Below are 15083 nucleotides of genomic sequence, written 5' to 3' on the forward strand. Positions count from 1 at the left end.
GCTCAGAAATTTGGCCTACCCAAAAATTCAGCCTATCCAGAAATCTGCCTGGAAAAGTCACACATGCGAAAATCCAAAGAGAGAAAGAGATGTGAGCTAGCAAGAGAAATCCGTCCTCCTTCCGCATCCTTCTTCGTCCTCTTTTCCTTCGCTTGGATGCCTAGAACTTGTCTTCTTGTGATAAGGTCAAATAGTGCTCATGCGGAGGAGATCAAATGCATTTATATACTGTTTTGTCTATCTAGAAGGGGTGTGTCTCTTCACTGGGCCGACTTGACTTGAGGGAGGACCAACTTGAAGAACTTGGGGCCAAAAATTCAAATTTCAAATTTCTGAAATTTCTCTTTTAAATCCGACATCAAGAACATGTCTTGCAATAAATCCTTCTAGATTTAAAAAATCAAAATGATCTTAATAACATGTCATACAAATTCTTTTTACATTACAAAGCCAAAAATATAATTACAAAGACCGACCATAGCTATAAAAATTCAACAAGGATAACATGAAAAAATGCTGAGCCATGCTGTGATTCAATAGAAATAAAGACCCACATAGAACCCATCAAACACTGACAAACCCATCAAACACTGACACCTTTTTCCAAGAATATGGTGGTTATTTTATGCAAATGCTGCTAACAAAAGTTTCTTGTTGTCAAGACTATAGAGTTCACTTGCTGGCCTTTTGAGATTCAAGGTTGTTGAGCATATCTTACAAGTTACAACATTATCTAGCATAACCATAGTCCCTTGTAAAAGAAGACTATGTCATGGATTTGGCCATCAATGAATTTTCAAATAACATAACAACCAGTCTTAGTGAAAAATTACTAAGAATGCTAGAGTTGGGCAGCCATCCTTGATTTCAAGTAATGCTTTATAAAGAAAGTTGTAACTCATGTTTGACGTGCTCACTTTAACTGCAACCAAGCATGAAATCTTCTGATAAACATTTCTAGAAAATACTATTTGCTAAACATGTGATGCTGTTCTTATTCTTGTCCGTATCTATAACTCATGTTCAAGTTCTTGAAGCATTCCATGGGCAAAAGATCCTCTTAGGAACTTGTAAAAGAAAGCATATATAACTGCAGTTGTAAATACAGAAATTAAGCAGAGGATATGCAGCAGAACAACCATTGAAGGAACTATATGATAGTTATTACTTACAAAATGGATAATTCCAAGCAGAAATAATCAGTGCAGCGCCCAATGGCTCTGGCACAATTTCAGCTTTGGAAGGGAAGACAGTCAGTGTAGTTGAAACCTGCAAAACATGAATGGCATACCTCTTATATTCTTGATACCATCTGGCCAGCAGAGAGAAACTAACACTCAAGTTACTATCTGCTACAGAATCAAAGTTTGTTTGTTTGTCTAAAAGTCAACCATGCCTTAAATAACAGCACCCCAAGATAAATTTGTAACCAAGAGAAGAATGTTATAAACATTATGTTTTGTAATTCCTGAGTTAAGAGCAGGAGCATATGAGATCTTATTTTACACCATCAGAGTCCAACTTGCCAGTAAAATAAGTTTCGGCTAACAAGAGAGAGGCAATTGTAAAATTCACACCTTGTCAGGGGCCATCCAACTCTTTAGCTCTTTTATCGCTACTTTGCATGATGCTTTTATCAGAGATATCTGCATGTGATAAATAGAGAAGGTTAAACATATACAATACATGTAAATATGTGGTTACTAGAATAGTTAATCTTGCAGTACTAGTCAAATAAGTACTGAAGGACGCTCAAAATATTAGGTGTTTCTAAATCATCAATCCTTACATACATTGCAAGCAGTATTCTGAAGCGTTATGCATAATAGCAGTGAAGTAACCTATGAAGTGTGTGCAATCTAAGTATGATCCTTTCCATTTGTTAGTTATTTTCAAAAGTACTTGTAGAGATTCTCCAGTAAAGGTAAGGACATGCAAAACAAGCATAACACGGCAATTCCTTTTGTCTCCACTTCTCTTCCAACGACACCCATCTCTCCCTAATCTTCTCCTAACCCCCTGCAACGTTCCCAGAAAAAACAAGGAACAAATAACAAAATACACAAATTGGAAGAGGTCAAAACAAAAAGCAAGAATAAAATGTGGTTATGATGTAAGATGGTGCACCAAAGTACTCCAAGGGATCTGGCCAATGGAATGTAACAAGAATGGGAAGATCTGTGAACACTGAACTTGCAACCAAAAATCACTCAAATGCAATAACATCAGGTTCTAGAGATGAAGATAAATAAGGAAGAGGAAAATAGCACAGCTGCCCCCCTGAGTTAAATTGAAGAACCAATCTCCCATGGAGAAAAATTACTAATATAAGTACATGCTAGAGGCAATAGACTGCCATGTTACAGTCCTCTGTTCATTTACATCAACATCAAAATGATGGCATAGTAATTGCATATAAGATAATATCATAGAAAATGCATACTAGCAAGGATTATGCATTTAGGCGGATAGATAGATGGGTAAGGATTATATCTAGAATATCTGTGTAATTTTTAACAATTGTATTCATATTTATTTCAGAATCCTTACTTTTTGGGCCAAATATCTGGAGTTATGAATTTCTGCATATACCAAGTGATAGTAAATGTAATATGTAGTCCCATTGACCTATTTTGATCTTTTGTGGACAATAGAAATTTCATCAATTTTCTCCTATTTGTAAACCCCAATGTTATCGAAACCAGACTGGAACTAGTCAGTCTGACCAGTTTGGGACCCAAACCAGTCCAGTTCGGGGTTTGAAACCAGAATAGGCCAGTTTGGTACCGAACTGGCCGGTTCCATATGGGTCTCTATGATGCAGCCGAAAATGCCAAAAATCATTGTTTTTTAATTTTGTGAGCTGGCCCGCATCTAATGGAAACCTACGCCGCCCTTAAAGTTATTTAAAGACACCCACCCCTTCTCTTTCACTCACACTATATATTTGAGCTTCTTGAAATACTTGAGTTTCTTGAGGGGAATTGGAGAGATTTTGCAGGGCCGTTTTGAGGGAGTTCTTGGGCAGATTTGAAGAGCTAGTTAGAGAGCTTCTGGGCTACTTTTCTAAGGGAGATTTGGAGCTGCTTCAAGGGCCTTTTTTTCCAAAGATATTTGGCTGTTACTGAGTTGTTTTTGGAGCTAATTGAAGGGGCAGTTTTCAGATTTTGTGGGGGCTGCTAGAGAGCTTATTTTTCTGCTGTTTGGAACTGCTTTTCTTCTCAACATTTGGATAGCGACTCAAGGTATTTCATGGCATCCGTTCTTCTCTTATTTTCTCTTAAAAAATGATGCTTTTTCCCTAGAAATTTAAAAATTCTAGGGTTTTCTATGCAGAGGCTTATATTTTCTTGTAAAAGTTGCCATTGCCTCTATCTTCTATTATTTCTAAACAATTGTTGTTTTGTAGGGATATTATGAGGGAGTTCTTGGGAAGATTTGAAGAGCTGGTTAGAGAGGTGCTATGCTGATTTTCTAAGGGAGATTTTGGAGCTGATTGAAAGGGTAATTTTCTAAGTTACCAGAAACGCCTGAAGAATTTGCCAGAAACGTGGATCCCTGTTTTCGATACGGAAACGGATACGATTCTTGTTCGAAAGGCTGTAAAAACATTTTTGTGCCATTTCAAAAAATTGGAAACTTCAGATTTGGAATTGGATATGTTTCCAAGGGATTTAATTTTTTTGGATCCGTTTCCGGAAATCCTAAAACAGATCCACGAAAATTGTAATCAGAATCCACCCTTAAAATGTTAAAAAGCGTGAAAATTTGTAGAGCCACAAATAAATAATAAAAATGAAGAAATTTGATTTGCAAATAAACTCACTATAAACATAGTCTCATAATGTCTCTTCTAAATCTTTAGAAACAACGACACTACATATATTTATCAAGGATTCTTACTAAGAAAAAGATAGATGTTCAAAAATGCAAACAAAATGGTTTGATGAATGTCTTCGTAAAGAGATCTATTTGAGCGGTTAATTTTCAGTTTGGTTAAGGTTTTGTTAATTGTCATTGATTTTTCCCTTGATTTCATTAATCCCTCCAATATAACAAATCTTCTCTAGCTAATCTTTTGCCTGCATATAGTCAAGAGACCAAGCTGACGTTGAGGAGATTGAAATGTTCAAATAGGCCTTGATGGAATATCCCAATGATCCCATGGGCCTTTTAATTTCCATGCAAGGAAGATAGATATCATCTGCCATGCATGACACATTCTATGAAGGAGTCAAACCCAAAAGCACAAAGACTGTAGCATTTCTGATTACATTACTAATGATGATGATAATATATTGAATGTTATAATAATCACTAATGATGATGACAATGTTTATGCTGAATTGATGGTAATGATTTGTTTATGTTGAATTCATGACGATGTTTATGCATTTTTAGATATAGATTCTAGATTCTAGAAGATGAATGGTAATATGAAATATATATATATATATATATATATATATATAATGTGTGTGTGTGTGTGTGTGTTTCCTTGTCGTATCGTATCCTGATTTTTTGAAAATTTGTCATATCCGTTTCAAACCCCATATCCGTATCCGTTTCAGTGCAACTTAGGTAATTTTTAGATTTGTGGGAGTTGCTACAGATCTGATTTTTCTACTATTTGGAGCTTCTTTTCTTTTCAACATTTGGAGACCCTATCAAGGTATTTCATGGTGTCTATTCTTCTATTTTTCTCTAAAAAAATTGTTTTTTTCCCCTAGAAATTAAAAAATTCTACAGTTTTCTATGCAGATTTTTATTTGTTGTTGTACATGTTGCCATAGCCCCTAAAAACAAAAATGATCCAGCATGGGTTCATTTCCATTTAGATGAACATGGGATAAAAATATACTACTATTGTGGAAAGGAAGTTAAAGGTGGGGGGATCCACAGGATTAAAGAACACCTAGCACATTGGTGAGGCTAAGTAAAACCTTGTAAAAAAACATTGATGATCTTACAGTGGAGATGCCAAGTCGGAATGAAGCCTACCAAGAAGAAAAGGACAAAAACAAGAGACTTAGAAAAGACAGGCAAAAGTCAAAAAGATGATGTTGCTCTTAGTGACCCTAATCTTGAAGGATGTATGCATAGTTTTCTTGTTAGATTTGCAAATAAACATAATTTTGGCTCTAGTTCAACTAGTTTGAAGAGGGCACATAAAGGGATTGACTATTTCTTTGTACCCTACACCACCCCTGGTAGTCAACCCACCATTGATGCTATATATAAGAAGATAGAGAAGGAGGTTGCATATGAATGCATTGCTAGATGGTAGAATGATGCAGACATAGATTCTAGTGCCACTAATTCTGCATATTATCAGCCTATGATTGATGCTATAGTTTCATGTGGACTAGGATTCAAAGACCCTAGCTTGCAAGATATCAAGGGGCCACTTCTACAAAATGAGGTCCAAAGAATAGATAAGTACCTCATAGAGTTCAAATAATCATGGACCAAAATAAAGTGCACAATTATGTTTAATGGATGGGCAAATGGCAGATCTCGCACCATTTTAAATTTATTAATTGCTTACCCAAAAGGTACGATGTTTCTCAAATTTGTTAATGCATCTAATTAGGTGACGGATGCACAATTGTTATTTCATCTTTTGGATGAGGTGGTTGTGGAGGTAGGGGTAGATAATGTTGTACAAGTGATCAAAGATAATGCCTCTGACTATGCTACAACTAGAAGGATGTTGGAGGAAAAACACCCCACCATTTGATGGACTCCATGTGCAGCCCATTGTTTGGACCTCATGCTTGAGGATATTGGCAAAATTGAGTGGGTGAAGTGTGTGGAAAAAGCAAAATCCATAACTAGGTACATCTACAACCACTCATGGGTTTTTAACCTTATGAGAAAGCACATTGGGGGTGAAAGAGCTTATTCGATTAGCCAAACAAACTTTCTTTCATTGCAATCTCTTGTTCAACAAAAAGCCAACTTGAGGAAGATCTTGTGATGAATGGAATGAATCTTAGTGGAGTAGAAAGGTTGAAGGGAAGTAGATGGTTGGCCAAGTGTTTAATTAACAAGTTTGGATGAAAGTAGAGGAGATTGTGCTATTTAGTGAGCCTCTTGTGAGAGTGATATGGATGGTGGTTGGTGATAAACCTGCCATGGGTTTTGTTTATGAGGCCATGAATCAGACCAAAGAGAAAATAAAGTCAGCATATGAGGATAGAAGGAAAAAGTACATTCCTTTATGGAGAATCATTGATGTAATATGGAACAAACTACTTCAAAAACCTTTACATGTAATCGGATACTACTTAAATCCAAGGTATGTAATTTTGATTTTCAAAACTTGTTTCGTCATTCATTAGAAAAGCTTTTCCAAACATTCAAAATCAATTGATGAATATTTTTTGTTTTTGGAACTTTGAAGGTACCATTACAATACATATTTTGAGGCAGATGGAGAGATAAAAGAAAGATTGTATAGATGCAATGAGCACATGGTCCCAAATACCAAGGTTCAAGATCATATACATACCAAGCTCTTGAATTTTAATGAGAGTACTTACCTTTGGCATGTCTATGGCTATAATAAGTAAAACAAGGGATCCATCAGGTAAGAAATGTCAAAATTTCATCAAATATTTCCCAACCGTATAGGAAAAGTATTTCAGATTTGAGGCTTTTATGATCTAAGTTTTGTAGGGAATTTGTTTCTGGATCCATCATATCAAAGTTTGGAGCTATCGATGTTTCGATCCTGCTTGTGAGGTTCGCCATTAGGATGAGAATGTCAAAATTTGTAGATTATATTACTCATTGCAATTGTTGAGTCCAAGGTTCAAAATCATTTGCTCGTGCTTCTTTGCCTTCAACCATTTTTGTAGTCTACTGGTGTCAACAACTGGTAGCCAGTGCCCTGAATTACAAAAATTTGCAATTCAAATATTGAGCCAGACATGCATTACTTTCATGATGTGAGCAGAATTGGAGCATTTTTAGCATATATGGCGGTTGAATGACATGGTTTATGTTTGGTACACCCTTAGATTGAGGCGTAACCAATCGCTGAATAAAACCCCTAAATTAAACAACATAGCCTTGGGTGACTTTGATCCAACATCAAAATGGGTTGTGGAAAGTCAGGCACTAACATTTGATAATGAAGACTTTTCTTGGTTGGACTTGGACCCACCTCCACTAGCTCCATAGGGAGAGATACCACAAGTAGCACTTTCAGGGCCAAGGAATCAAGTCGGAATCCCATTGTGGACTTAGAGGCTACTCATTCTACAGATAAGGTTGATGAGAATGAGGATGATGATTTTGATGATGGCCATTAGCACTTGTAGCTACAGTATTGTAGTATCATGCTTATTTCTTGATTGTAGAGGTCATTTAGAGCATGTTTCTTGATGTATTTTGGTTCAGCGATGTATTGCACTAAGTATTAGTTTGATTATATGCACTCTTACTTGTTATATAAATGAGAATTTTTTCTTATTTGTATATAAATGGTCTAGATTCATATGGATGCATGTGAATATATATGTTTTTCTTTAAAATTTGAAAATTTTATGTGTTTTTTGTTGACTGATTTTTTGGTCCAGTTATTTTATCGGTTTCGACCAATTCCCTATTTAACGGGTCTACTGGTTTGATTCTGATAACATTGGTATGTCGCAACCTCCCTCCCGCCTCTCCTCATTGTTTGCACACCCTAACCCCTGCCATGTTTGCATGCCTCAACTTCTCTCCCATCTACATTCCTTGACCTACCCCCTATTCCCCCTCCATATGAACCTTGATCTTTATTATGTGCCTACATTCCTTGAATTTCTTCCCATAGTATCTCTAGTCTATGTGCCCCAATTTCCTTCTTGTTTAAGCCCTAAGCCACCCTCAATCTCCTTTTCTTATCATAGCCCTTGTAGTGCATGAATTACCATTTTCCCTATTGTTGAACACTCTATGTCAACTACCCTATAGCAGTACACATTTTCACAAAGGAATTCCATCATGCTCGAGCATTCAGATCATCCTGGATTCATCATCATCAGTCGCCAGTTTGTCAAAGTTGTAAACCCATTATGTAAGTTTGTAATATAAATGATTTTAGTATGACCATAAATGTATGTAACAACCTAAGTAAGCCTATTATTTTGGTGACGATTTTCAACCTAAGAGGTTTTTCGTCTCACTAATTCATCTGTACTTCTAAACACAGATGATCGACAGAGTTTTTCCCTCCAACCTCACCCCAAAGCTAGAGTGGATTTTGTTGTCGAGATCTTAGGTGAGTCTTAATGTTTTAATCGAGTCTTTTGTAAAAGTGATTTGGAAATAATTTTAGTTAATTAGCTAAATTATTTTATTACAAATCACTTAGTCTATTAAATCATATTGAGTCGCAAAATTGGGTAAAAAATTAAGGGTCTATAACGAACAGGGTTTCTCCCTTTAAAGGTTGAAACATAATTATCTTATGTAAATAATATTTTAGCACCATCGCTAAAATATTAAAGGAAGAAAAAATTATTAATCCCCTCAAGTGCCAACTATTAAATTTTCTAGCAAAAATAAATTAAAATCCTAAGCCAGAAATTTAATTAATTAAAATCAAAATTAAACTCTTAAGAAAAATAAATTTTCCAAAAGGAAAAATTCGTGAGTCTTCAAGAAATTAATTTTTGGAGGTCTCCCACCAAGGGAATATTGAAAATTTCAAGAAATTTTGGACTCTTGGGCCTTGGTGGTTAAGTCAAAGTCAAATTTTTGAGGAAATTAGCTCAAAATAATTAATTTTGAGCTAATTAAAAATGAATTAAAAGAGAAATTCAAAAATTCCTCAAAAAATAAAGATTTTCGACAGTGGAGATTAAAAGATAATCAAATATTTATCAACGGTCGAGATTACTTTGACGGGGATCAAGCCAACTAGCCATTTGGAGAATTTATCTATAAATTAGAAGTCATTTTCTTCTCAAATCATCTGATCTGTGAATCATGTACTAGCTCTCGAAACTCTCTTGTAATTTTTCTGGAATAATAATAACGCAAAAGTCTTTGGGGTTTTCATTGATGGTGGTGTTTCTCTCCTACTTCTTATGGTAATACTGCTCCTAATGCTCTACTAAATAATATTTTAGAAGTTGTTGATCATTAGCCTTTGTGGAATAACTTATTGCACAGGTATCTTGCATTGATTTATTGGATCTAAGGTAGCATTTTAATTTAATTGAATTAGCAGGTATCTCTAATTCTTGAGAATTATATTGTTATTTTATGTCTCTATTGATTAAACGACTTGATCTTGAATGTCCAGAGATCCTTTTATATTTGAAAACTTGGGCGTGAGGAGAAGTCCTTGGTTGGACCAACCAACTCCCAAGGCATAAGATTTGAAGAGGCTTTTTTATTGGATCCCAAGACTTATCTAACAAAGACTTTCTTGCAGATTTTCTTGGCTAATGCCTAATCTAAATTAATTATCTCCAGAAAAATTTAACCTATTGAGCTTTAAATGATCTATTTGCAATTTCTAGAGCTACTTTATCTGATCTATGGGCGGAGGTGTCGTCATACCCATAAATTAGATTTGTAGATTATCTTGTAAATACTTGTAATATTCTTTAGATTTATTTTGTAAATAATTTTTAGATTTCAAAATTGTAAATATTTATTTGATTTAAGTTTTAGTTTTGTAATTTAAATTGTTTAATTAGATATAACTTTTACTCTTAAATTTTTTATCCCACATTCAAAATTTGAAGATAGTTTCTCTAATTTGTGTCTATATATACTAACCTTTACGTAAATTAATTTCCTAACCTTTGTGTATGATTTCCTTTAAATTTTTGTATGTAGTTTGGGGTTTTCTAATGTGGGTTTTACAGACTTTGAATGGAGAGATAAGGGTTTTGTTTTGTTTTCTTGATAAGGGTTTTGTTTTGTTTTCTTCTTTTTTACAAATTCGGAAGGGAAAGCAGAATTTTGAAGGTCCTAGCCATTAAAAACCCTAGACGGCTACCATTTCTTTTAGGGTCGTCCAGCATTTTGTTAGGGCTGTGAAGGGTTTAAGGCCTGACAAGGGCATTAAAGGGTTCAATTTGCAATATTGTGACTCTTTTATTCTTCAACGAAATTTTCCAAGGCAGCCGCAGCCCCTATTGAGGCTAGTTTCATTTGCAAATTGAGGGTTTGCAAGAGTTTATATTTCAGAAAATTGTAGATAAGTTTTTGGTGGGTACAATTATATTTCTAGCATCAGATCTAACTTGATTTCTAAAGCAAGTTTGTTGGAGACAGATTTGATGGTGGAGAGTTCTGAAATATTACCCCATAGAGGCAGCCACAGCCCTAGAGAGGCTGAATTAGCCTAGGCCACAGGTTTTCCAGGCGAATTGGCAGGCCGCAGAGGTTTGAGTCTATGATTTGGCTGTTATAGCCCTAGTGTAGCCCAGAATGAGATCAATAACCTAGATGCGAGGCATTGAGGGCTAATCGATGGTTTTCTTGGGCTAGCCACAGGCTTTAAGGGCATTTTGGAAAGATTTCATCATAGTTTTGTGGCTCCTCTTTGCATCCTGCTAGCTTTTTCTGCCCTTTTTAATTTATATTTTAACTTCTTGCTAACCCTTGATTGGTCTTGCAGAGGTTCTGCTCAGAAAGTTTAAGAGGGTTTGCAATATATTTCTGAGCATAATTTTGGCACATACAGGCTTGTTATCAGTAGCACTATTTCTGAGGCTTATAACCACTTTTGCAGGAGCTTTGTCATTTATTCTTGGACCAGTGGCTAGGCTTCTCTGATCTGATCTTTTGCAGAATCATTCTAGCTCAGCCTCAAGGTTGTTTATGGTATTTTCTTAGCTTCATTCTCTTCAGGCTAACACATTGTGGTTGCAGGGTGCCCATCTTATTTTTTGGAAGGATTTTATCATCATTTTGTGACTTGGGATTAATTCTCCTTGTATCTGATCACTAAGAGACTCTTTCAAGGCCTGATTGCAATGCCTAGATGCTGCTTTCACCATAGCCGCAGGTTCCTTAGGGCTGAATCTTTGCTTGTATGACTTGAAAGTTAATAATTGTGAATGTAGGAATATCATTCCATCATCTGAGAGCCTGTTTCTTCTACTGTCATTATCATCAGATCTGAAGTCATAAGAACATTAAATCAATCCCAAGAACTAAAGAATTAACACATAGCAACTGCATATTAGTCATAAATATTTTGGCTATTATCTTACAAAAACTGGTAGCTGATTGAAGAATGACTGCTCCCTTTAATGATGAAAGTCTGATGTAAGCTACAGCAGTTTTGAAAGTATTTAGCTTTCTTTCCTTGCTATCTGGGTAACTAATCTTGGTTGTTGGAGGACTGATCTTATTACTACTGTTGACTGATCTTGCTCATTTAAGGACTGATATATAGTTAAAAAGGAGGCGACAACAGCCTATTCACGGTGACATATTTTGAGGTCTGTTCTATATTATATATAACCCTCTGTGATCATAGTACAGCGTGACATTAAGAAAGGGATTTCTAGGACCCCTTTTATCATTGTTTTGTCGCTAATATTGGTGGTTGCAGAGGCTTATCTTGCGCATTCAAGGACAAAACAGTCATCTTTGTCTCTCAACTTGCCAAACCATCCACTGAAAGAGGGCTGCTAGTACTAAAGGGTTTGCTCCATCCCTTTCATCTCTTTTTCATTTGACTGTCATAAATAAATCAAACCTGAAGCTAATGCAAATAGTGGTATAATTACATCATAATCACTTAAAAGAGATCCTAGAATACACCCTAATAAGCCTAAGAACCTAAGAGGTTAACACGCATTAACTAAAGGCTAAATCTTCATTGAGTTTGCTGGCTGCTAATGCCAATTCTGGGATTAATCTCATGGTTAAAACAATCTGATCTGATTTATTGAAGTCTGGTACGTTTTTTCAAATTGACAGCATTCTGAAGAATAGTTGATGAACTAATTGCATCTTGAGGATAAGCTAACTCATTCTTGCATCTAGTTGCATTTGCATATCTCTAATATTCATTGCTAATTATATTGACTGCATTTCATTGTTAGCAATATTGTCAATTTTGTTGTGGTTTCTCATTCGCTCTCATATTTTTACTCTTGTGTTGTGCTCAAAAGAATATTGAAGTCTCCTTTGTTTCTAATTGCTAAGCTATATAAGTTGAAGAGAAATTCAAGGAGTCTTAATAAGAAACACATTTGAGTTCATTGTTGACTAAAGAGCTCTAATTGGGAATCATAATAACTTCAACTCTTGCTAATCTTGTTTCTTGAGAAAAGTTCTGAAGTTCTTGCAAATCTTGTGCTTAAAGAAATTGTTATTGCAAGTTGTTCAATTGTATAATTGTACCTGATTGTTCACTCTGAATACGAGCGATTAATTGACTTGAAGCACTTGGAACATTGGGAGTAATATCGTTTCTCATTAGAATCAAGTAACTTCATTTGCATTGCATCCATTAGTAATCAGAGTTGTGAGCCTAATTCCATTAATTGCAATTGTTGCGATTTCTCTTCTTGCTCATAATTTTAATTGTTAAGCTAATTTCCCTAAGCAGCACTTGTTATCTTGTGACTTGATAATCCATTTATTCTGCAAGATTAATTTTTCTGAGCATTGTAGTTGAAGGCACTGGTCTTGTAACTTTAAATATAAATAGTCTAATTGAGTAGCCTAAGCACTGCTCAATTAATCGCTCTTGTATTTAATTTAAGTTGAGTTAATAAGATAATTATAAGTGCATCTCCTAGAACTTGTTGGTTTCCAACAAGTTTCCCTTCATCATCCACCCTTTCACCCTTTAGGGACTACCCCCCTTAGCTTTCCTAGGAGATAGCTAGAACGGAGTGGGCAGGGATCAAAGTGACAGCCCCTGCCTTGAGCGTTGTGGCCCTTGGTGTACACCTCGGGCAACAACACCTACCATTGGACATGATCTATTGATGTCATAGGTTTTGGTACATTTTGAGTGGAAAAATGGAATTTTTTGACTTGTATAGTCCATTTTAGGGGCAAGTGCTATTTTGGGGATTTGAGGTCTTAAAAACCTTTGGAGCCTAATTGGGAATTAAATGGTTGATTTTGGGGTCTAACTTTGTATATGGACTGCATAATGCTTTGATGTTGTTCTACACATCAAAAGCATTATATCAATTCAGAGGTCACCTCTTTGGAGTTCACATGAGGAACTTATGTCTTCCACAAGTTGACTGATGCTTTTTAGCACCACAATATCGAGTGTATGCCATGTTAGTTTCCATTACTCACATGTAAAGCTAGTCACAAGTGGAATTTCAAGAAAATTCTAGAGGGTTTTGTTAGCCATGTACATGTCAACAGTCCAAGAAGCAGAGTATAAAGCAGTGGAATAAAATATTTGAGTTGATATCATCATCGTAATCCCAAATTATGCTTTTGTATTGTAAAAATGATTCTAGTATGGGTATTAAGCCATGTCACAACACCTAGGTAACAAGCCTATGATTTTTGTCCAAAGAGTTTCACTCTAGGGAGTTTTTTAACCTCCCAAAATTATTTGTGTTTGTAAACACAGATTAATTGGCAGAGTTTTTCTCCCAGATATACCCAAAGCTAGGGTGGAGCTCGTTGATAAGGTCTTAAGTGAGTCCTAGTGTTATCGAGTTATGCATTTTATCATACTAGATCATGTGTCTTGTGGCAGAATTTGGTCAAGTCTAAAGAGTCTATGTCTATGTGTAATTTCCCCTTCTAAGGGTTGATTTTGTATTATCTTGGCGTAAAAGTGTTGTCTAGGAATATTTTGGTTCGGTTCCTCATAATTAGAACACTATTACCAAAATATTTTTTTGATACACTTAGAGGGTGGAAAAATATTTAATCCCCTCTTGAGTCTAATAATTAAATTTTTTGCAAAAATAAGATTAAAATTAGCCAAAATTATCAAAAAAATAAAATGAAGGGAAAAATTAATTACCCTCCAAGTGGAAAATTTATCAAAAAAATTATTGAAGCTATTTTCAAAGTGAAAAATTCAAGTCAAAAATAAAAGGCCTCATTTGCAAGGCAAAAGGACCCAGTCCAGAAATTCAATGGGCCAGAGAAAAATATTTTCCCAGCAAATCGAAATTTTTGTACAAAGCAGTTAATTATTTTGCACAACTAATGACAATTTTATTTTTTGGAGGTCCTCCATGGTCCAGAAGTCAAAGTTTGACCCCTCCAACACAGTGAACAAAGCAGATCGAAATTTTTTGGAGATTTGTGTCAGCTAATAAAGGGTTCAAAATCTTTCCACAAGGATCAAGCCATGGATCGATGCAAGTAACTGTTATTTCCACTTAGAGGGGTTGATCCCTCTCATTTTCTATATAAGGAAGCTTTCAAGCTCTTCATTACAATTTCATTGGATGAGAATTTTTTTGTACTGAGCTAAGCTTTGCTAGAATACTTTCAATAAAAGTCTTTGGGGTTTCAATTCAAGGTGTCTCTATCTTGATGATTCATGGTATGTGTTGAATGGGTTTAATGCTCTAATTTTGTTCTTTAACTAAAGATTATTATTTCATAACAAGTGTTTGGATTATCTATTAGCACAGGTATCTTGCTTTAGGTATTGGGCTAGAATTTACACATTGAAGCGAGTAGATCTAGCAAGTATCTCTAGATATCTAGTGTATTTGTGTGAATCGAACCCCTTTGTGTTGAAAATAGCGACAAAAAATGTTAAAAATAGCATCAAGAAGAAAATCCTAATTTAATTTTGTCCTTGAATTAAATTGAGAATTAAATTGTCATTATAATTTTCATAGCAACTTGTAATAGTTAACTAAGTTAATTTGACTTAGTTGGCTCAGTTAATTCGAGTTGGGAGTCTATCTAGAGTCATGTAGAGTTGTTCCTAAATTTTAAGGGCCCAAGTTGAGTTTATTTTGAGTTGTAATTATTTAATTCAGTTTAACTAGTTCCAACTGATAGAGGAGTTAGTGGGAGATCCAGTAGTGGGGTGTAACCTGCAGTAGTGGGTGTAACCAACATTGCTCAACCAGTAAAATGAAAATTCACTCACAATTAACTCATGCATG

At 35.3% G+C, this 15083-nt stretch overlaps 1 protein-coding gene across 1 annotated transcript in view; it reads right to left on the bottom strand.

Moving 5' to 3' along the window:
• Positions 1-1010: 1010 nt before the first annotated feature.
• The window catches only part of LOC149204079 (aldehyde dehydrogenase family 3 member I1, chloroplastic-like), a 29370-nt gene continuing 15297 nt past the window's right edge, over positions 1011-15083 (bottom strand). Inside the window, exons 2-4 of the mRNA XM_089397032.1 lie at positions 1578-1646; positions 1173-1269; positions 1011-1090 (exon numbers count right to left, since the gene is read on the bottom strand). Coding sequence (XP_089253158.1) covers positions 1011-1090; positions 1173-1269; positions 1578-1646 — 246 coding nt within the window. The remainder of the gene's footprint in view (positions 1091-1172; positions 1270-1577; positions 1647-15083) is intronic.

This window comes from Pinus tabuliformis, chromosome 1_2 (assembly GCF_031772625.1).
Source record: "Pinus tabuliformis cultivar Carrire ecotype Pingquan chromosome 1_2, CPIR1, whole genome shotgun sequence".
NCBI lineage: Eukaryota > Viridiplantae > Streptophyta > Pinopsida > Pinales > Pinaceae > Pinus > Pinus tabuliformis.